The 24,328-nt window shown below is 34.9% G+C and overlaps 3 protein-coding genes across 6 annotated transcripts in view; all 3 read right to left on the bottom strand.

Moving 5' to 3' along the window:
• Window positions 1-648: 648 nt before the first annotated feature.
• Window positions 649-17,224, bottom strand: si:dkey-96f10.1 (6-phosphofructo-2-kinase/fructose-2,6-bisphosphatase). 4 transcript variants are annotated; one of them, XM_052595123.1, is made up of 15 exons: window positions 16,063-16,259; window positions 14,938-15,063; window positions 12,943-13,039; window positions 12,534-12,600; window positions 12,052-12,126; window positions 11,611-11,667; window positions 11,269-11,390; window positions 10,956-11,163; window positions 8,181-8,327; window positions 7,926-8,030; window positions 6,232-6,361; window positions 3,526-3,588; window positions 3,369-3,433; window positions 2,612-2,686; window positions 649-1,099 (listed from the first exon to the last, which is right to left on the bottom strand). In XM_052595123.1, the coding sequence occupies exons 1-14, from the start codon at window positions 16,145-16,147 to the stop codon at window positions 2,657-2,659; spliced, it is 1,377 nt and encodes a 458-aa protein (XP_052451083.1). In that variant the 5' UTR covers window positions 16,148-16,259; the 3' UTR covers window positions 649-1,099; window positions 2,612-2,656. The 4 variants fall into 4 exon arrangements, with proteins under 4 accessions (XP_052451083.1, XP_052451082.1, XP_052451080.1 ...); XM_052595122.1 differs by lacking the exons at window positions 2,612-2,686; window positions 16,063-16,259 and adding an exon at window positions 17,067-17,224; XM_052595120.1 differs by lacking the exon at window positions 2,612-2,686.
• The window catches only part of LOC128012121 (uncharacterized), a 103,026-nt gene continuing 81,031 nt past the window's right edge, over window positions 2,334-24,328 (bottom strand). The window contains exon 3 of the mRNA XM_052595119.1: window positions 2,334-2,344. The gene's annotated coding sequence lies outside the window, so the exon portion shown is untranslated. The remainder of the gene's footprint in view (window positions 2,345-24,328) is intronic.
• Window positions 22,210-24,328, bottom strand: part of smc1al (structural maintenance of chromosomes 1A, like) — a 32,763-nt gene continuing 30,644 nt past the window's right edge. Inside the window, exons 25-26 of the mRNA XM_052595118.1 lie at window positions 23,806-23,916; window positions 22,210-22,732 (exon numbers count right to left, since the gene is read on the bottom strand). Of these exons, the coding sequence (XP_052451078.1) occupies window positions 22,652-22,732; window positions 23,806-23,916 (192 nt within the window). The 3' untranslated portion in view covers window positions 22,210-22,651. The remainder of the gene's footprint in view (window positions 22,733-23,805; window positions 23,917-24,328) is intronic.

Genomic DNA, 24,328 nt, shown 5'->3' with positions numbered 1-24,328 from the left:
TTTAATTTAGAACAGCTCACATTTCCATAAACCTGCAGTACTCCAACAAGTTATATTTTAATTATTAAATTAATTTATTTTATTATAGATATGAGCGTTGGCCTGGATTTAAGTAAACCAACACTCTTATCAAATCTGAGTGTACACAGGCTTTATAAATGAATACAAGTTCCAAGAGATCCATGGCCTCATTTATAAAATATGGACGTTTTCACATTTACGGGTTACTCAGCAGCGGAAGTCATCATAGTTTGGTTAACTTCAAGAAACAGTGAATGGGAGAGTACCACAACATTTTGTTTTTGTATTCCTATTTTCTCAAATAGCAAAAGAAAAACTGAATGAACGTATTCACAGCTTTCAAAAATATGAGATTTTACGGTCATCTGCAGCTCTTAATGTGACGCGTTAGCATCTTTAGAGAGGGACAGAAACAATGCACCAGGAGTAGAAAGGGCTTGAATGAAGCATGTTTGGATTTAGATGCACATTTTTACAGGATATAGCGTCGAAAGATTTGTGTACTGCTCCTTGTATGGTTAAATGGTGCTACTGTTTCACAGTTGGAACCAAGTACCAGAAGACGGTCAAACGCTAACACATATAAAGTTCAACACTTTAGACTCATATAGGACAACACAACAAAAATTACTGTCTTCACTTTTAATGAGGTGCAGTTTGAGAGATAAAATGATCTGGTGATGTCTCTGGACTGAGAGTAATTTGACTCATAAAGCAGGAGCATCATAACAAGTGCACAATTAGACCTTCTAATCTTTCACTTTACACATACACCTTCCATAACTAATTCATTTTCATGACATGAATGTATAGATCTAATTAACTGAATCTACAATAGTTGGCATTTCTCATTCACGTGTAATTTTATACAAAATCTGAGTTACACTGTTGACGGTGAATAACACCACTCGCCCCAAAATTACTGCAAATTTTAAACAGTTATTCCCAAGGCCAGAAGGCCCTACACATACATGAAATCATTTAGAGAACTGAACAGGTGTATTTCTTGTGGTCTTGTCTAGTCGTGTTCTGGTACAGTCAGTAAAGCATCCTCTGGATCTCTGTCCACAGCCACATTCTGAAACATCACAAGATGATCAGATCACATAAAGACACATCTCAGACCAAGTAGAGGACAAAATGTGCTTTAATTAACATTTGTAAATGCATTTGTAAGTTCTCCAATAATGATGTATCAAATACTATTGTTATATGTTCATGCAAGATTACAATATGATGAATGTAAACCGTATTTACTCAAACTTTAAAAAATGATGTGTGATTTAATGTGTGATTCATTTGGTTAATCTGTAAATCATAATGAATTATTTACATTTTAAAAAATTATCTACATATAGATGTTTTCCCAATTTCAACTGCTTTCCTTCATCAGAATATTTGTAAATATCTGAATGAACAGAAAAAGATCCAGAGCGGGGGTCAATATCAAAAGTAGCAGTCAGTATGTGGTGTGTCCAGGCTTTATGTACTTTGCATCTCAACTTAATGAACTGAGAAAGATTTGCCAGTTGTTGCTGTGAGATTTTACTTCACTCTTTCACCAAGCACTTGTCTATCCTCAAATACATCTGGGGGTTCATATGGTCATGTGGTCTGGCATTAAACGGACGACCAGCTGTCCTTCCCTGGCTTACTTTACATTACACACATGCAGTTTATTGCTCTGCAGTTCTCAAGCCTCCTGCAGCAGGAACAATGATTGTTAACACAGGTTAGCAGAAACCCTGAATATCTTTCCTCTGCTGTTTTTCAGTGTCAGTAGAAAGGTCTCTTTACTGTCCTTTAGTTATTGTTATTGTAAGTTATTGTAACTGTGACATAAAAACTAATTTGACTGTAAACTAAGTGTCTTAAAGGGGTGCTATTATGCTTTTTCACTTTTTAAACTTTAGTTAGTCTAATGTTGCTGTAAAGTAAGAGCATAAAAAAGATCTGCAGTTACAAAGCTCAAAGTCCATTACAAAATTAGATATTTAACAGATATACCTTTTCAAAAACTGCAACAAATGACTCGTTTGGACTACAATGCATATTTTACGGGATTTGTGATATCACAAATATTGACAAATGGGATGAGACCTGGTTGAGCTGCACTAGAGAAGGCAACACGTGTTATCACTATGCTGGAGACACGCTAGCTTTCCCAAAACAGACAAACTTAGAGTGATTACAGTCATCCAGGTTTAAATCGGCTCAAATTGAGTTGATTCTCCTATATTTACACTGGAGCTAATAAAGATCTGTACATTTTATTTAGATTTTACAAAATGATCTGCCCAAGTAAATCACTTGTTTGTGGTGCCTCTAAGGAAAACAATGGTTAGGGTATAGTTCAGTTTCTGACTGCAATAATAATTTGTCACAATTGTACGTATGCACAAGATGGCACTGAAGAATCGTCAGAAGAATACACCTGCTCAAAGACTAGACCTGAACCCCATTAAATTGGTACTTATAAAGTATATAATGTATAAATCCTACCAGCAAATTAAGAGTTTATTCAGGGAAAAGTCATAGTTAACATTCAGTTTATAGTGATAATTGGTCCCATAACTAAAGTGTAATCCACCTCTGGGATGATTTGGAGAAATGAGCAAGGCCCCATAATCCACCATCAGGATCTGACCCTCACTAATGCCTTTGTCTGTGAATGGTAGAAAATCCTACGGCCATGATACAACATATGTCAAGAGCTTTTTTTACCCTAAGACTAAAAATAAAAACGAACAATTTAAAAACACATAACACGAATACAGTAAGAGGATAAACAGAAAATACATTCATGTATGATCAGTTTTACTCACAGGATACTGTATTATGAATACTGCCCATCATAGACTGCTATGCATTAAAACACACTATTTTTCCCTCATGCAATTTCCCCAAACTTCTTAGATTTACAGTTTTTAATCTGTATTTATTGTATTTATTTATTATTTAATATCACTGTAGTTATCTGTTGTGGAAAAATTCAAACCATTTGTATTTAATCTATATCTATAAAAAAGCTATACCAAATTATTCTCTGATTATCCATTAAGATAAATTGTACTAAGTCACAGTCAAATGTATTAAAATCAACCATTACAGGCACAAATTAAAAGATTCATGTTTTTTATATCATCAAAGTCAAATACTTTAAATTAGATGTACGTAAATAAGATGAAGTACTTCTTTAAACGTAGATGGAAAAGTTACTTTATGATTCTGTGTTTTGTACTAATGAGTGAACTGAAAGAAAATAGCATTGTTGAAGATCTGTTGTGAAATTAGTGACTGCTCTTTAATTGATAAACATTAGAGTATGAAAGTATTACTGTGCTCACCACGGGTCTGTCTCTGTGTGTGTTTACTGCTTCAACATTCAGGAAAATAGACTCAACTTCACAGCCTGCAAATACATTAGAAAAAACAGATAAATTTATGATCTAACAGATCTCTATTTTAAAAGCTATATTCCAGAAGAGATTAAGAGAGTCTGACCATAGGCAACAGGGGTGAGTTTCATCACCGTATGCAGAGGACACTTCAGATAAGGCAGCTCTTCTGGAGGAACATCATGTCATTAAAACACTCAGCCTAATGTACATGTACACCCTCGACTGACAGTTTTCTATCCAAGCAATGTTGTAACAGTGACATGCAAAATGTGTGTGACATTCATACCTGGATTTCTGTATTGATTAATCCGACAAACACAATCCAACTAATAACACACAATCAGTGGTACTGTTAATTTTTTTTACTAAAGACATTGACTAAGCATTACTGTGTATCCTGATTTTAACAGTTTGTGGATCCTATTTAGCAGAAGCACAACTTCTACCAAATTTTTCTTGTAGCTGCTTAAATAGACACCACCTTTGAGGATACATTGGGGTAAAGGCACAGTGGGGTCAACGAGTGCAGGAGCTAAAACTAACTCTCCTGGATGTACAGTACTATATAGGGCAATGAAATCATGTACTTTTTTACCAAGGTCATGAACAATTAAAACATGGAAAAAAGATTTTGTAAGGCACACTGTATTATTGTATTTATAGATAGTTGAGGCATAATAATTAATTGAATGAGCAATAAGTTTCATAGTAGCTGATTTATATATTAAAAGGCTGAAGAAATGATTAAATTGGTGCTCATGGAATGTGAAAAATGTATTTAATATTTTTTATATGTATGTAATAATGTATGAATTTTAAGTGTTGTGTGGACCCCAGGAAGACTAGCAGTGCTTTTAATGGGGATCCAAATAAATTAATGTGGACAAAGTACATAAATCCATTACTTTGGTGAAAGTACAGATACTGCTGGTCGAATATTACTCCATTACAAGTGGAGGTTGTAAAGACAGATTTTTACTGAAGTAAAAGTACAGAAGTACTTGCTTATAAAAGTACTTAAGTGCCAGAAGTAAATTTCCTTTTTTATGTCAGTGCACTGCTTTATTATTGCTGTATGTAATACTTGCAATACCAACAATTATATAATAATACCAACAATTGTAATACTTGCCATACATTTTAGATTGTAGTATATCTTTAGAATATAGAGCTTTTAGAATGTTAAATATAGAAATGAAACAAGTGAGTTGACAATATATATATAACTATTATTTAACACCCTTACCCACCCCCACAAAAGCAGCACGGTAGTGATCTCATATTGCTCTGGCAGTGCACACATCTACCATTCATCCCCATTTGAACCGAGTGGACTCTGAAATTTCTGTAAATAGGAAGAGAAAAAAAATCAAACCTGCTTTAAAGCCCAGCAACACAACTGTAGCTTGTATAGCTTTACTACACTGCTTTAACAAAACAGCAAGATTTATTTGACATCAAAAAGACATTTCAAAAAAGCTCTCTAATCTCTCTTTCAGTCTTTGATGTGATGCACCGAACGGTCTGTGCAGTGCCGCTTCAAGTCAAACACACTGTGCTTTGTTATGCTTTGCACAGCGGTTCTTCTGTGGCTGTATAGGTAATATTGACATTTACACAGTTTTGCTAAATCAGACAATATTGTCTGATATTAATACAATATTAACTCCTTAACGCTCTTCTCTAACTTATTGTTATTGAATTGTTGCAAATAAATATCACATTTACAACTGGTCAGTGTTCAAAAAATGCTGGGAAATAATGTAATGTAGACCTATAAGAGTGATTACTTAAAGACTGTCCAGAATGTTTTTTTTTAATAATAATAATAATAAATTTAGAAAAGAAAAAAAAAATTCACAGACTGACTTTTTCAAAGCTGCTACATAGTAACAACTTTCTACTTCGATGATCTTGATAGAAATGTAGTGGAGTGAAAAGCATGATATTTGTCTTAGTTAAATTAGTGAAGTTAAAGTCATACGTTTTCAGAAAAAAATGTAATCACAGATTCAAAAACTGCACTTAAGTACAATATGTTCTGTTAGTACTGTACTGTAAATGTACTTTGTCCACTTCCAATTGCACTGTCCACCTCTGCATATCAGCATGTAAAATGCCAAGCATCAGATTCAAGTGGCATAAAGACTTGGACTCAGGAATGATGGAAATGTGTTCTGTGGCGTGATGAATTGTGTTTATGTTGGGCTAATCTGTTGGGCTAAACAAGCCTGAATGCACAGTGCAGTTGAACGTACTCCATGGTGACTGAAGAGTTTGTTGTTTGACAGGAATTTCCAGAAGCACAGACACGTTTAGTAACAGAACTACCAGATAAAGGTAAAGCGCTGCTCTGGCAGTTAATTCACATATTAAATAGCTTCATTCCCCCCAAAAAGAGATTTATGAACTTCCCTGGTAGCAATTTTAAAAAGGATTTATGTGGAGTAGTTAAAACTGTGTCCCAAGTCTACTTTTTTTTAAATGAGGTAATTAGGCTGTGGTAATTGTCACAAATCCTTCTTTCAAGCCTGAATGAATAAGGGAAACTATCAAATTATTTGGATAGTTTTTAGTTTGTTTGCTTGTGGGAAAATAATGATAGGCCTAATGCTCCAACCTAAGTAACAAACACTAGAGTACACTGATAGGACTAGTGCCAGTGTGGACTAGAATAAAGATCACAACACTTTTTAATCAATACAGAAATCCAGGTCGTTCCAAAGGGTTTGCAGTCTTTTGATTGCAACTGAACCGCTCAGGTATGTGAGTAATGTTCCAGTAGTATGTTCTGAAAGACTTTCTCTACCTGAAGTTTTGTCTAGAAAGTACGCCAGCAGACAGCGCATGATAGCCTGATGACATATGACCAGAACATTCTCCTGCCGCTCAAGCTCCATGATCACAGGCTCTAAACGCTGAACCAGATCCTCGTAGGACTGAACACACACAAAAACACAAGCACTGCAATACAAATAAAACAGGCATAAAAACACCTTACTGTCATTTCAGATCAATTTGTCCACCTGGTCTAAAAAAATTCAGAGGATAGCTCACCCTACCCTCACAAATGTGAAGACAAAACATTTTGATTGCCTCCTGGTTGCTGGCTGCAGTACAGGGGTCCATTCTTCATACATCACTTATTACACCTGAGGTGATCTGAAAGATGCCAGATCTTCTAATCTCAATAACTGATCTGTGGCTAATTTGGTTCTTCAAATGAATTTGCCGATTTGATTGAAATATCTGGATTAGGTTGTCTAAAATTTCTGCTCATTCTCATGTTCCCCATTATGTACAGATTATTGATACTCAAAACCACGATCAGCAATGCAGCGATTGGCTGGCGGCAAGACAAGCAATGTAATGACATCATATAATTAAAAAAGAGTACAAGCGAACAAATATACATAGATGTTATAATAGATAAATTAAATGTGAACTGTAATTTCTTTTTTTTCTTTTTTTTTTTTTTTTACATGATTCACATTTTCTAGAATTTGTACAGGCTTTACATTTTTATTTCAATGTTGTAATTAGCAATTCATTTAATTTTATCTTTGAAGCAGATTTGTTACGTGACAGCATTAAGTCATCTGCATCTCCTGCGCTCCATCAAGCCACTCTTATAATATTTGTCACCACTCAAATTAATGCATGACTCAGATTAACTGTATGTGTGTAAGACTCCAATACAATTATAAATAAATTATTTTATCACAAATAAATCTTTCAGTGATTAAAACTGTCTGTTTCTATAATATTAAAGACTACACCATATTATTAGCCTATATTATATTTAAATTACATTTTAAATTGTTATTATTCTAAATTATTGTCCCTGGATCAGTAGGGTACTCTTGTAATGAAGTAGCAGTGGCTGGGACAGATTAAAAGTTTCAATTATGCTTAAAAAGATGCAATCTAATCCTGTAGCACATGGCTAGTGTGGCTTCTCATTAGTCGTGTGCTTTTGTGTTGTCTTGTTTTGGGATGACATGTTTTGTGTGAATACACAGTTCACAATTTTAATTTTTCTTTTTTGCATTTAGGCAAAATATACATATAATCTGAATTATTTACAACAAGTGAAACTGAACCATACATACATTTGAAGTCAGGGATGGAGCTCCTCTACACATGAGTGAGAAGATCTTCATTCATGTATAAATGTAATAGCCTAATGATCATAGTCTGTGTTTGGACTTTACTCTGTTGATTTACATTATTGACAAGTTATTGGTGGTGATCAAAGAGATAATAATATATCACTAATTAAAGACTATTTTATGATGACAAGGAGGTGTAATTTGCATACTGGAGAATAATTACCATAATTAATAAAAACTAAACCCAGAGTCATTCGCTTTATTTGTTAAAGTTCAATAAATTTTCCACAAGCGATAGCATAAATGCAAACTCCAGCAGTGAACCAACAACATTTATCACTGGAGTATAGCCAATAAATTCCTAATTTTTCTTGCCATGACATATACTCACTTCACCCTTTGGATAGCGGTACCGGTATTTGTCTCGGTCTCTGAGAGCAAACTCCTCAGGAAAGTGATCCTGAATCTCTTCGTAAGTCATCTCCTCACACACACCCTGCACAAGAACACATGACAAATATCTCTCAATCAAGAAGACACAAATGCACTCTGCAAAAGAACCAAAACAAAGGGCTTCTGCCTGGGATTTCAAATCAGCAAATGCTGTCGATGTCAAATGTGTCACTAGAAACAGGACTAGACTCACTGCATCAATCTCGTTCAGTGCTTTCCACTGTTCGTAAGGCACTCCAATCCCCTCTGCGGTCTGGATCGTTCTCCTCATGTGACTGGTCCAGATCTTCAAATCCAGGATGCACTGACCCCTGATGTATGTGCCTAGAGCTTCGGCAAACTGACAACAAATATTTTTAGCTTGTTGCTGTGCAGAGGTTATGGATGTTTCTAGGGCATTGCCAGGTAATTTTTTAGGGGTGACATGGAAGTGGACAAGTAAGGTGGGTTACTGCTCCACTTAAATGAGTACACCCCAGATCTCTATACTATTATGTGTTGGGGTTTAGGGCAGTCAAATTAAAATTCAAACATTCATCAAATTTAGGATAATAAATGCACAAATGAATGAAAAAACTTGCATTCAATGTCATGATGTGATGCTCTGAAACTGTGAATTGAGGCTTTTCTTACACCTCTCAATTCAAATGTGCCTCCAGCATACTCTTTAGGCAAGGGGTGCAGAGTTTAGCCTCAACCATAATCAAACACACCTGATCCAGAAAATAAAGACTCCAGGAACTGAATTCTGCAACCTTGCTTTAGGCAAATTTTAGGTGATCAGTTACATAGACATAACCCACTGACAGTGTACAACTCAAGGATCCCAACTTTGCACATCTTTTGCGCAATCTGACATAAATAGATGAAAAGTTCCCTTTTGAGGGAACTCACACTGTGAAAGAAAATCTGCTATGGGAATGTCTCTGCATGACTGTGGCCATAATACTGAACGTAGCTCCATGTAGCTTCGCTTTTCTGTTGAATCTCTATTTTACTATCACTCTCTGTTGTTTAAAGGCATAACATATAACTTAATTCCCACCATATTTCTGATTTCATCTATCAAACTAATCTGATTAATTTGATAATTCGCTTTTATTCTAAAACATCGAGTGCAGCGTGTTAGCCGGTTAGCTTGTCATCCACATAGCTATTCGGGTCTATTGCTGTTTTCTTCTTTTTTTCTCACTCCATTTTCTTTTCTCTCTAGCTCTGTTTTTGCATGAGTTCATCATACAACTATGGTAAGTCAGTATCATTCATCAATCATGTTGAATAATGTCTTCTTCTCCTGCTATTGATATTCTGGTCAAAACACTGCTAAAACCAGATGATTGCATTATTTTAACTGATTCTACCCCACAAGATTACTGTTATAAATAAGAGCTGCGCCGAAAAGGTAAAAGGGGAGGTGTTGCTTCAATTTATAACAATATTTTCAGTATTTTTCAGAGGGCAGGCTTCTAATCTCAATATTTTGGTGCATTGGTCTTTTCTTCTCCTCTGAATGGTTCTTCAGTCCCTGCTGCTGAAAAAAAAGCCCAAACGCATGAGGCTGCTACCAGCACACTTTACTTTTGGGATGGTACTCTGCAGGGAATGAGCAGAGCTGGATTCCTTCAAACATGATGCTTAGGATTGAGGTTCATCAGACCAGAGAATCTTGTTTCTCAGTGTCTGAGGGTCCTTTATGTGCTTTTTTGCTAATTCCAAGTGTGTTTTCATTTGTCTTCACTGAGGAAAGGATTGAGTCTTGATGTTTAGTTCTAGAAAGAGTCCTGGTTGTTTCAAACTTCTTCCATTAAGTGTAATAGAGACTACATGCTTCTGTGACCCTTCAATGAAGCAGAATTTTTTTCTGAACTTTTCCCCAGTTGTGTGTCTTTTTGCAGACCTGTTTCTGAGCTCTACGGGCAGTTCATTTGACCTCAGGGCTTGGTTTTTGCTCTGTTGTGCATTATTAGCTGTAGACCTTTTATTAAGATGAGTGTGCCTTTCCAAATCATACCCATTCAATTGAATTTGCCACAGATTAACTTCACTCGAAGTGTGGTAAATTTTATAAACAAAAATTTATGCTCCTTAGCTAAATTTCAACTGTCCCAGATAATACTTATGAAATGGAATCGTTTTAGTATTTTTATTTTTAATAAATTTGCAAGGATGATAAAAACCTTTTTTTTTCTTTACCATTATGGTGTATGGAGTTTAGATTGATGTGGGAAAAAATACATTTAAAGAAGTTTGACATAAAGTAGCAACATAACAAAATGTGAAGAAAAAATGTAGAGTTATGAATACTTTCGCAAGGTAAAGTACACCTAAGAGTTTGCTGCTGCACAAATAGCATTTATAATTTTCAGAGAAACCCTGAGAGCACGCTGTGATGTGCTCTAGTATTTAAATGTAAAGCAGCAAGCACTTTGGCAGTGTATGCAACTTGAATCAATCAAATTGTGCCAAGTAGTTAAATGCTGTATATCCTCAGTTTGCCTTAATGACCTGTCAGTCTGTGCAATCTAGAGTTTATTCAGAGGCCATTTAAGTCTTACATTAATTTATTTGAAGAGTTTTGTTTGAATTGACCAAATTTTTGCCTTAAAAATAGCTTCCCTTTGTTTAAGCTTACCTAATCATGGTGTGATGTTACTTTTGTTTCTTTTTTTTGTAATAGAATTTACAGGTAATTATTTGACAGACAAAATATTTAAATTGGATAAAAGAAAAATGTATATGAATCCCTGATAAATATAATTAATGTTATATAAACATAAACGTCAAATACCTCACTCAAGAAGGATTAAGACGAAGGAAAGAAGTAGAACGCCTCTCTTCATTATGGTATTAGTAGTGACATTAGCAGTAACAATAAACATAATAATTCATTAAAACGTTATAGCCAGCAATTCAGTCTAAAAGCCCTGCTCAATACTATTTGCATTAGTTTCATCAGATTTACACTAACCTTCACTCCTCGTGCCGAGAGGCCGGAGTCCCCTCCGATACGCCCCAAAAGGTTGAGTTCACTCTCTCCATGACGGCAGAGGTAGATAGTGCGAGGTGTGACATGGATGTTCATCAGATAATAGACGATCCTGCTCTGAATATGATCTTGAACCTGATTAGCCAGGTACCTACTGCCCACATTAAAGATCTTGATGTATGACAAGTACCTGTGGACACAAAGAGAGAGGACAGCAATGGTGAGGACTTCCACTACAGTCATGTCAAACATACAATCATGTTAGTCAAATTCACTCAGCGTGACAATGCTTCACCTGTCTTTGTCATCGTCTAAAGGAACATATGTGAGTCTGTAGCAGTCTATTCTCTTAAGGAAATCAGCCACAGCCTCCTCTTTATCACAGTTAACATAATCAGGACTGCTCAGCTTCACTTGCTGCAGATAAACAAAGGTCTTTTATAGAAAGAAGGGCATGTATGTTTTTTAAAGAATTGGCTACAAAACAAATATTTACTCCAATACAGACAACTGACCAGGTAATATTTTAAAATGATGCACCTCATTAAAAAGCAACTTATACATACAGCCACAATAATACACAAAGATCAATAATAAAAAGTAAAAAATAAAAAATAACTTTTTAACGTTTCTTCACCTTGATGTTTTCTGCAATGATTTCTGGGTCATCACAAAGAGACTCAACAAAAAACACCTACAAGAAAGACAACCCTACTTTAGAAGTTATAAAATGTGGAAATATTTTCTAAATATACTCAAGAAATTAGGTCGGAATTTGGTAACACTTTAGATTAATAAACATTATTCACTATTAATTAGTTGCTAATTAGCATGCATGTTGGGTGTTTATTATTTCTTATAAAGAACATCTTAAAGCATGGCCATATTCTAAATTCCTTAATCCTACCCATTACCTTATCTTTATTACTACAAGATCTTTACTTACTACAAACAAGCAGCAAATAATAAATGTATTTAGGGTAGACTCTTGGCTAACAAGTAAACACAGGTTCCCTAATCTAAAGTGTTACCATTAATTTGATGATCAGTAATTCATCAGTTCACCTTTTTCACTCACTTTATAGCCATTCTCTTTAGCAAAGGCGAGGATCACCTCTCTACGTTCTCTGGTTGTGTTGGTCGCATCAAACACCTGAACATAAATGTGCTGAATTAGTCATACCATCATTAAAAACCTTTCACTTACACTACCCATCAAAATGTACAATTTTAGAGTTTCTGCTGCTTTAAAAATATACTGTTTTCATATATATATATATATATATATATATATATATATATATATATATATATATATTTTAAAATCATAATTATATCAAACATTTGGCAGGGGGTGTATAAACACACAGGATCATTAAACAGAGCATACTGGAGCATTAAACTACTATGATAACACTTATTGCCTTATCAACTTTAGTGTTAATTGTTCAGAGAAAGATAAAGTGTCTGTACATCCCTTCTCAAATCACTGATTTCTGTATAACATCAGTAAATTATCCATGTTTAGGTGAGCACGTGTGTGTGTATGCTGTCACTTACTGCCACTTGTCCATGATCCTGAGTGAAGTAACAAAAGACGTCCTTCAACGCCGCCAGAGCACACGCTCTAAACACACAGTTTACAGAAAGAACAGTTAGTTCTGCTGCTTATATCAGATTGGGTGAATGGTATACTGATATAGAGTGAATTCCAGTTGCAAGTGAGCATCCCTGTGACCAAGCAGAATCTGAAGTCAAAATGGAAGTCTAGTGCAACTGGCTCTCAGTGGATTTTTCAGAGACCCTTTCGAAACACAGTATCATTCAATCAAATTATGGATTCAGAAACAAATGCTGCCACATTGACTCAAAGATGAACTTTGTCAGCCTTTCTGGTATACAGACAAACAGCTTAACAACTCTTGTTTAGGTGATACTGCTTAGATAAAAAAACTCGTGAGTTTCTCACTTGCGAATTTTCATGGCCTCTTCATTGTCTGGGCGGAAGAATTCAAAACTCTTGTAGGTACGTACAGCATCTCTGCGGTACTGTCCAACATTAAACACTGTTAAAATAGTTTCACATTAGTGATAATGTATAGTGCAAGAAGTAATGCTCATGACTTGATTTCAACAACCAAGGCACAGTTAAAGATACATATTTTAAGACTTCTTGAAAAATAACCAAACCTTTTGCCAAATTTGCCCAATTACAAGTGAAAATTCCAGAAATAACCATATTATTTTGGCAACAAAAACATATATATTTCTAATATCTACCAATATATTAGCCAGAAATGACATGTATCAACCACTAACTGTGCTATTTGGTCAGTTTAAAGAAACTGTTATCCAAAGTTTTCACTAACCAGCTTAAATATATATTTTTAAATATTGATTTTGATGGCTGCAAAACATTTCAAATAAGTTGGAACAGAAGCAAAATAAAAGTGAAATGGTTATCCACCTTATTTTTCCAGTGAAGAAGGCATGGCCATTTTGTAAATTTAATGACTTTGCTGCAGCCTGGAATTGAACTACTGGTTTCGTCTGGTCAGAGGAGAACTGGCCCCCCAACTGAGCCTGGTTTCTCCCAAGGTTTTTTTCTCCATTCTGTCACCGATGGAGTTTCGGTTCCTTGCCGCTGTCGCCTCTGGCTTGCTTAGTTGTGGTCACTTCATCTACAGCGATATCGTTGACTTGATTGCACAGATACTATTTAAACCTAACTGAGCTGGATGATGACATCACTGAATTCAATGATGAACTGCCTTTTTTTTCCCATTTAATGTGGTTCAGTTGCTTTGACACAATCTGTATTGTTAAAAACACTATATAAATAAAGGTGACTTGATGACTTGAATGTGGCTTTGTGGATGAGTGTCAAACAAATAAAATAAAATAAACATTTCTCAATGCAAAATCGCAAAGATTTAAGGTCTTTCACCACCTTATTGTGAAAAGGTTCAGGGAACCCAGAGAATTCACAGTACATGTAGGGCAAGGAAGGAAATCTCTGGTTAATGTCTGTGACCTTTGAGCCCTCAGATGGCATTGCATAAGAAACCATCATTGGTGTTAAATATAGCCACATGGGCTCCGGATTAATTCAGAAAACTGCTTTACCACAGTCTGCTGCTGCTTCAAGAAATGCAGCTTCAATCTCTGTTACGCAAGGAGAAAGCTGTACATCAAATGTAGAGATGCCAACAGGTTCCCTGGACCAGACCTTAGATAGTCATGTGTGCTGCACTCATGAGTCCACATTTCAACTGGTTTCCGGGAAAAATGGATATTCCAATTCTCAGTCCCAAAGAGACCATCCGGACTTTCATCAGTGACAGAAGCAAAAAGAAATATCTGTCATGGTATGGAGGTCTTTCATGGGAAGTCCATGGTTATTAGATCAAGACAATGCCAGTTCTCAGTCTGCATGTGCTACAGCAGTGAGGTATTCTAGACACCTGGATGGCCAGCAGAACTGTCTCTTATTGAAAATGTATGTCCCATCATGAAAAGGAGAATCAGGCAATAACGACTATGGACTGATGAGCAGCTGAAGTCTTGTATAACGCAAGATTTGACCATAATTTTGCATGCAAAACTTTAACAGTTAGTATCCTCAATTCTCAAACAATTAATCATTGTAATTAATAGGATATTTGAAGTGACAATATGCCCCATTTCTTCAGAGTTGTTGCAGCCATCAACATCAAAACTTGTTTATATTTACAAAAATAAATACACAGTCGGTCTGTGAAGACTTTAGAGATATTTTCTTTGTATGTCTGTCAGTTAAATAAAGTTTAAAGAGGATTAACAAATCACAGATTCTTGATTTTTATTGCATTTTACAAAATGTCCCAACCTTTTTTGAATAGAGGTTGTAATGTGTACGAGAAGATTTACCTGCTAATCTGATGAGTTGATTAGTTCATATAATGTTATGTGTAATAATTCTCACCCCTGGTGGGAACCCCAATCCAGTTGAGGTAGCGTGTGAGTTTCTTTGAGATGTAGGTCTTTCCACGGGCAGGCAGACCAACCATCACAATCATGGTGGGCGAGTTGGTGAACTGTGGTACTGATGCTGAAATAAACACACACAACATGTCTAAACAAACAAAAACTCATCAGTTTTAAAAACACTAGATATTAGTCTAATATTTCATTGTCATACAGAAACAAATTCATCATTTGATATGGTTTTATAATGGGTTTTGTAAACTGATCTCAATGGAGATGAAGAAACATTGCTTACACTCCCACCCATTTCATTGTAATTCACATCAGTGAAAATATTGTACTAATGCCTCTTGTATCAGTTGTCTCTGTGTTTGTTTGTGTGTGTGCAAAGGGCAGTGAACTGGACTTCAGTGAGGTGAACAGCCCTGAGGACATAAACTGTTACACATTGCATCAAACACCATTAAAAAACACACAAAACAAACACAAAACTGATATTTTATTACAAATAACTGCAAAATGGTAGTATTGGGAAATATCATCTGTATCTATGATTTTATTTTAAAGTGGTTTCACTATGCAATAAACTTTCTTTGTGAGCTACTTTTTATTTTCTTTTATATATAACATTATAATGATTTTAGAAAAAAACAGAAAAAAAAACAGACGTATAATCAATCATTTAAAGAGTCCAGTAAAAAGAGGACAGAGAAAATGGGAAATAAATCTTTATATAATCGTATGTTAGAGTAAAAGCATCAATAGTACTTTGGCCTTTTTAATTCGTGCTGTTGTACATTCACAAGTCACTATTTTAAGGAGGCTATGGATCCAATATGTTTTTCCACAAGTGTTGTAAACCAGCTCTGAAACTATGCAATATACTTTCTTATCTCTCACTTAGGGAGTCCCCTAAATATAAAGGTGTAATGAAAAATAGTTTACAGAGGTCTAAAATAAAAGTTGTTTCAAATGTTTTACAAAGAAACATTGAAAAAGTTCACTTAGCAAGATACATTTTTTAACAGTGTAGTTAACTGATAGCCTACTTTTAAAACTTGATAAGACCACAGAAATATAGTGAGGAATGAGACAGAGATGTTTCTTTAGACGTATGACTTACAGCCTCTTCGCCGTCTCAACCTACTGCTCACCCATGGCACCCAGATCTTCTCCAGAGGATTTTGTGTCAGTTCAATTTGATACATATTCACCGATGTGTTTGATACAGCTGTGTCTGAGTATGGTAAGTGCACAAAGAGACCAGTAGAGCTGAAGTCTTCTCTTAAGAATGAACTGTATGTGTAGCCTTGTCCACTCTGAAGCAGATGTGTATTTAAACTGGTGAACCCTGATGGAGGAGGTGCATCAAGCACCTGACACAATGTCACACTAAAACACCCTGCACCTATTCACCACAAAACAGGCGAGAGTATGCCACTAAAAATAATCATTAAAAATAAGGCATTCTTTCCATAGCCGTGGGGTAGAAGTCAATTCATCTAGAATTCCCAGAAATATGAAGATACTGTCTAATTTAAAATAAATAAAAAACAGCAACTATCATTTAAAATAATAATAATAAAGTATTTTTTTTAAATACTAGTGTACGTGCTTTTTAACACATTCTGACTTTTTTCCCCATATAGTTGTAACTCAAACAGCAGACAGATGCTCTCTGTCCAGAAGTCAGTGTTTATCCAGAACACATTTGACACATTTGTAAGAAGACACCACAGCCCTGCCAGCACAGACACCAATGTATGTGTGGAGAGGATTGACTATGTTTGTGAGGTCCAAAATGTCCTTACTAATGTAGTGAAACCTGCTAAAAACCAAGTAGAAAGCAGAATCTCACTAGTTAAAAAGTTTTAAAAATAGGCCAGATATGTTGTATTAAAATATAGTGTTATGCAAAGGTTTCTGTAAAGGGTTATTTTTAGGGACAGGGTTAGGCAATAGAAAATACCAATAACTTGATATTAAAACGATGGAAGACATCATAGTGAAACAAGTGTGTGTGTGTGCGTGCGTGCGTGCGTGCGTGTGTCTGAGAGAGAGCGAGAGCATTGAAAACGCAGTTTTCATGCAGTATCTCATGCTCATAGATATTTATTTGAGTCTAACCTGTGCTCTCGCAGCGCGTTCTCTTTCTCATGACGGCTTTCTCACGACGCTCCATTAATAACACACATTAACACAAATAGCACACATACAGACAGAATGCCCACCATACTGCTCGAAGACTGGTGACTTGAATATTCACTAGTCATGATTACGTCGTTTGACTCCTTCCAATGGCGAAGGGCTGGCTCGCCATAGCAGCACTTTGCAGTCCACAGTCATGTGTTTTTGAAGGGGACAGTTAACGTTACAGTGCGAGAATTATGTGTCTCATCCCACTTGGCATGATTCCCTGACTGTTTTGTATCTGATAACAAAACATCGACGCAATTTCAACATAATGCATAACTTGATTCTGTCTGGTGGTGGATAATAATAATAATAATAATAATAATAATAATAATAATAATAATAATAAACTTTATTATCTATAGCGCCTTTAAATGTAGATCTCAAAACGCTGAAAAAAAATAACTTAAATAAAAAGATACAAATATAAATAATACAACCAAAAATGTTAAATACAAATCAAACAACAGCAAATAAAACAATTTTAATAATATATAAATGTTTAATAATACAAATGTTTAATTAAAAGCTACCCTAAAAAAAAGAAGAAAAAAAAGAAAAGAGTTGAGAGTTTTAGCTTGTCTATAATAAAGTATTCCACAGTTTTGGCAATAATGAAGAAAAAGCCCTTTTGCCCATCAATCTTAAAGGGGTTAATGGAACAGTTAAAAAGTCCAGTTTAAGATGAGTGAAGGTCACGTGTTGGAGTATAAGGAATTAAAAGCTCAGACAAATATTGAGGTGCCAACCAATGCAAAGCCTAGTAAGTAAGCATCCACATTTTTTAAATCAACCCCTAAAACTAACAGGGAGCCAATGTAATCGTGAAATTAAATTGTAACACAATTCTAAAACATAAATTCCAGACTGAATCGCGGAATCCAGTCCCAGAAACTGACGGTCTGGACGCTACGGAATTGGGCAAAATTTAAATGAATAAATCAAAAGTAGGGATGTACAACATTATTTTCATGTAATCAAAATGATCGTACTATGAATATTTAACAGCGAAAAGATATGAAATCTGCATGTTCTGCGTGTGTGAATGAATGGTACACGCCTGCCTCTAATGCTCTCATAAGCAGATATAATAACTTAACAGGACAGGTGAACATAAATCAGCCACTGTGGCAACCAGTGTTGGGTATAATGCATTACAAGTGACACGAGTTGTTTAATCTGATTTTTTTTTTTTTTAAGCTCGTAAAATAATGCATTACTTTTAATTACTTTTAATAACTTGCAATCCAATTTATTGAAGACTGAGAGCTCTGGTGTTTCTATGTTTGATAGAACTCAGGAGTAGCCTAAATGCAGAGGCTTTGTGTGTGCTGTGAACATGATGTTACTGTATTTCTATGACCATTTCATGATCATTACTCATCTCACATGCACAAAATTCCTCAAAATTAATAAAAGCAGGTAGAAGCAAACTTTTTTTAATTTTAATTTCCTTTAACCTGAGGCTAATTCATTTCATTTTAGGTGTGAAAGGGATTTTACATTTGCCAGAACTAGTACTTTTTATATTAAAAACAAACAAGCACACCCAGTCCAGAGAAGAAAAGGTAATGCATAAAATAACGCATTACTTTTCATAAAATGTAACTAATTTGTTTTAAGAAATAATGGATTATTGTAATGCATTACTTTTAAAAGTTACTTTCTTCAACACTGATGACAACCAAGGACAACAGAATTGAAACACAAAGTAGGAAAAGGCAAAAAAAACAGTGAAAAAGACCATCAAAATAAGAGTCTCTGGAACAGATACACAGAAATTATATTTGAGCTGCCCTCTGTCCAATGCAGGGGGCACAACTCAAATCACTTCTTTAAAATATTTTAAACAGAATTCAGTAGACAGAAAACTATCCTTGCGTGTTCGTTTACACAATTTTGCGTGTAATGTTACACATTTTAGGCAATAAAAAAAAAATGTTATAACCAGAAACATTAAAACCCATTCAATGCTGTGGCCAGAATGCTTAAATGTAGAGAACAGCTCCGGAGTCAAACTGGGATTAGTTGGAGAAAGCATAATTTACATTACTCCATCCAGGGCAGAGGAAACCAAAGCAGAATTACAGACGGAGTTGCTCTGCGAGTGTGACATGCTAAAGCCTGGAGGCAGAGGCTTGAACACTGCACAGACCTTTGAGAGCAGGGGTGATTTTAAAAATTGGCACTAAAAAAAAATTATACTGTAAAAGCTGCTTACACGTCATAATTCTAATTATTTTGAGTTTTTACAATTTTAAATAAGAGCTCATTTATAACTTTTGGATATTTCAGATACAAGTCATCTTAAGCATGAAGGATATTTAGTCAAATTATCTTCAGATACAAGTTATCTTCAGAGAGCTCTCTCTCTCTCTCTCTCTCTCTCTCACACACACACACACAAACAATTATTTTCTCTTTATAGTTTTGAAAGAGAAATACCAAGATATAAATACCAAATACCATTTTATTCTTTGACACGATTTCTCACTTTAAGAATAGTGAAATGTAAAAAAAAGTTTGCATAACTGTTTCAACAAATGGTGCTGTTTCTAAAACAGAATATGCAATATATATCAATAACACTGATGAATCAAAACATTTACTGATAAACGTTTAAACTTGAGGCTTACCATATTTTGTTGAAATTACTTTTCACATATTAAAACAAATTGAATACTAATGTATGCAGGTTATAAAGGCGAATGTCTGTGTATTTTATTATACTTTGTTTGTATCACATTTGTATGGAGTGGCTTGACAGGCATAAGCTATGAATGATAATTATCTATCAGTTAAGTTCAGGTGCTCCTGTAGTTTAAACAGCAGAGCATTTGACTGGCAGTGCCAAGGTCATGTGACTTAAAAAAAGAGGAACAAAGCATTTCAACAAAAAGCCAATGATATTCACACAATGCAAGGTATATTAAACATTTATAAGCAAGCTAGTGTGTGCTGAAGTGCACAAGCTTAAGTGCTTGTTGAAATGAATGTGCCTTCAGCTGCTCCTTGAAAGATATGATGGTCTGAGCCATCTGGATGGAGGTTGGCAACGTATTACTCCAAAGCGACAGTAATGGTATAAGGTTTTGGAGAGTGACTTTGTGCCCCGTTGTGAAGGAATAACATGGTGTTACTCTTTTAGGAGCATACACTAGTAGTGATTTGAACGTCAGCGTCTAAACAAGTTAGATGAGGATGTATCAATGCCTTGCAAAGGTGTAGGTTTGGTTTGAAAGTTGGTGGGGACAGAAATGTATGCATTATTTTGGCCCTTTTCATTAAGCAATATCACACTAGCAAGAGTATTTATTTAATACCTGCATGATTAGCAATACTGAGATACTGATTTTATACAACAACAATTCTATAAATATTCTGTTCCATTTGTGCCAGGACTGTCCATTTTATTTAAAAATCAATACTCATTTTTAAAACCCATTAATGCACATTAAAAGCCAATTGAAGAAGATCTGTAAAGTTGCAAAGACTAAAGTCTCAAACCCAAAGAGAAATTCTTTATAAAAATTAACTCGTCCATTTTATTCTCAACTTCAGTCCTCGCACTCCCCTGCTCTGCACATTTTCTATGTTTCTCTTATGGCGTCAGAAGTTTGTTCTATTCGAAAGTAAGTGCCCTGTCAAGTGGACATCACAGAATATTTTGCCATGATTCCAGTCCAAAGCGAACGTTTATGTTCCACTTGTCCGTGTGTAAAGACAGTTCATGCACAGAGCTCACTTCTAACAAGCCAGGTGTTTAAATTCGGTGTTAACAAAGAGAGGCATGCAAAATATGCACAAATCGGGGGCACAAGGACTGGGGTAGAGTAGCATTTTTTCTTTCTTTTTTACCTTAAACCGCATAAACATTTAATTACACCAAATACACACAAAAAAATTATGTTCTTCATAGCAACAGTGTACCGTGGGCAAAAAGCCCCTAGTCTGCAACAATATTACTAATCATATTTTCCAAACCACTGCCTTGATCAACAAAAATTAATGAAAAATCGTTTATTTTATCATTACTTCCAAATGTTTTTGTTGCTTTTTTTGTGCCATATACTCTGTCAAAAATATCATTCAACTCAGATAGTCATGTGTTTTATGTAATTTTAAAGGTCTCACTGAGAATAAAATAATTGTTCAGCAATAAATGGAAGCAAGTTTTTGTACAAGTAATCACCCTCATTTGAAAATTTATGTGACCATTTTACTTACCATTATTTAGAGCAGATTCTCCTGATTAAAAAATATTTTTCTCATGAATTTATAAACACACAAAACTGCACAGGCACAAATTTTTTAATCCCAGATTAAAAAAATAAAAGTCACAATTTACCATAATCTGTCCAGAGCTGTAACACATGAAAGCAGATCGGTGGAGTGCAAAGAAAAACTGCTCTATGCTTCGCGTTGAGTTTTTATTCATAACTTCACGAAACATGCATAGATTGAAAGACTTGAAAACCCACACGTCATTAATTTCAGAAAATTCTCCCGATTAACATGAGCCCAGAGTTATCCTCTGTTATCTATCCTTCTATCAGAACCAATGATATTCGTCATTGAATTAGAACACATGAAACTCCAAATGCACACGTTGCAATATTCATGTTTTTTATGCTTATAATTTCATGAAACACTCTCTGATCGTGGAAAATGGCATATTATTTACAGCAAATTTATTGTGATTGAAATAAGTCCAAAATCAAAACAATCCATTGCTTCTTTGTGTGTAAACAATAACAAAACCCATGAATTTAATTAATCAGTTGGAGAGCTCTATTGAATACTTGGCAAGCAGAATGTAAAATTTAGAATTTTTTTGTCTATTATATAACCTCAAAATATCTGCCTTAACACAAAATAGGCGTCATTTGAAAGCTTGGAGCCTGACCTTTGATTTAATATATATAGATAGCACGTTAAGGTGTGACCTTCTACATATACTCAGTAAGATGCTGCATGGATCCATTACAACCAAAGTAAACATTTTAAGTTACATAAAGCCATTACAAACTAAACAAACAAACAAAATTCAAACAAGACATTCATGCGTAATCAAATATTACTGGGAAGCAAAGTTTATTTTCCAAGAGAAAATGACTTAAAACTTAACATACTAAAAAGGACAAATACAGTCAATACAAAAGTGGAGATAAAACTTTTACCAATTAACAAAATCAGTTAAACTGCAGGTCTTCGTCATTACATAACCTCTATTGTGAAGTTTTACATTATGAAGCTTTAAAGCTAATTATGCAGAGTTAAAAATATTAGAAAAGTCAGACTAATCTAGTTTCAATGTATTAATCAAAATCACATGATTGCCAAAAAGCACAAAACAAAAATACATTTTGACCCAAGCAACCACAAAAAAAGCACAAATCATAATGAACTACATTCAAATCTAGCAAGAGACTGATGTTTAAACACTAAAAGCAAAAAAGCCAAGCTGATCTTTGAAAACTACAAAACAGACAAATATTTCTAGGTATGTGAGTAATGTCTCATTCATTGGGATTGGGGTTGGCATCAGGATACTGGGAGAGGTCAAAGGTCAGGACTTTACTGATGACGCAGTCTCCTTGCTGTCGAGGAAGGGCAGACAATTAGTGACATGCATAGTAAGTCAAGTCACTTTTATTCATACAGCACTTTAACAATACATATGGTTTCATAAATATCTCTACAGAATTCCATACTGCTCATGTTTATAACTTCCTCATATACCATTTAGTTCACATTAAGCAGCCTTGAAGTGGGTGATATTTAGGTTTGGGTATTGAAATCCGGTTCCATTTTAGAACTAGGATTCTAAGAAAGCCTCAAGTTTACGTATGCAACCCTGGTCCCCCAAGGGCACGAGACACTGCATCGAGACGCTTTAGGAATGCCTTCAGCGGGACCATGCTCTGAATCACATTTGTAATCAGTCCAATGGATGGACGAGATGTCACAGACAGGGAGCCGTAGTACCTGGAAACTATAAAGGCAGGTCCTGGTAGACCATAAGCAATGGTCACAAGTCCCACTGAATGCGTTCCCAAAGCATCTCAATGCAGCTCGAGTTCCATAAAGAGGAACCTGGTATTCGATAAGATGCGTGCATTTAGATTCTGCTCAACTATTCCTGCATTTGCATTTTAATGTGATTTAAAATGATTTAATTGCAGTAACAGAAAGAATTGACTTCATTCAAATATACTGACCAGCATGCAGAAAACTACATCAGTAGATCATAAACAGTTGTTTTTGTCTTAAAAGTCCCCCTGTAGTCAAACATTTTATCCCTTAAAACTCATCTTTGATCATCAAAATTACATTTACAATAACTTCTTTCTTTTTTTTTTTTCTGAAAATGTTCTTACCCTAAAATAGCCGTTGCCTCATTTGCTAATACTGCAAAGCTGCTTTGACACAATATTTATTGTATAAAATACTTTATGCAAAGTTGAATTTATGTAAAATAGTTGTCATCTGAAGTTAGCCATTATATTGTCAATTTGAGTATGAAATCTGTATGTGGTTTCTCAATTGCAACATATTGTGTAGACACAAATATATTTAATCCAGAATTATTCAGTGATGTGTATCAGTGTTTCATTGAGATGTTGATTTAAATAGCACAGTAATTAACACATGATGTGAGTGAGAATCTTACCTCTGGATAGACTCCGATCAGGGAGTCTGCTTTTGTGTAAAACTCCTCTTTGAGGGAGATCACCACAGCCTGGAAGTTCTGCATTGACTGATCCTTGATGTAGTTTGCAACCTTACACAACGCAGATAAGGATTAGTGAAGGATGACAGTTTAGAAATTTCTGGATTATAATAAGATACAATATTACAGTATCTATAACAACTGTATAGCATTTTATTCATATGTTTTTGTGTACTTATCTGGTTTAATATAAAAATTAAGGTCATCCATGAATTCCTATCAGCCATATGTTTCAATCTACACTGCACCATAAAGGTTTAATATGCAAATGCCATAAATTAAAATGTATATGCATATTTCAATTTTTTTCAATATTAATACCAACATTAAGTAAAATTAAGACTATTGCAATTTGAAAATGTCTGACTATGTCTGACAATAACATATTTACAAACCTGAATAACCATCTCACTATTAAAAAGGTAATTTAAAGGCCATTAAACATTCAACTGAAAAGAATGTT

Source organism: Carassius gibelio, chromosome B23 (assembly GCF_023724105.1).
Source record: "Carassius gibelio isolate Cgi1373 ecotype wild population from Czech Republic chromosome B23, carGib1.2-hapl.c, whole genome shotgun sequence".
In the NCBI taxonomy this organism is placed as follows: Eukaryota; Metazoa; Chordata; class Actinopteri; order Cypriniformes; family Cyprinidae; genus Carassius; species Carassius gibelio.
This window is presented reverse-complemented; position numbering and strand designations above follow the sequence as displayed.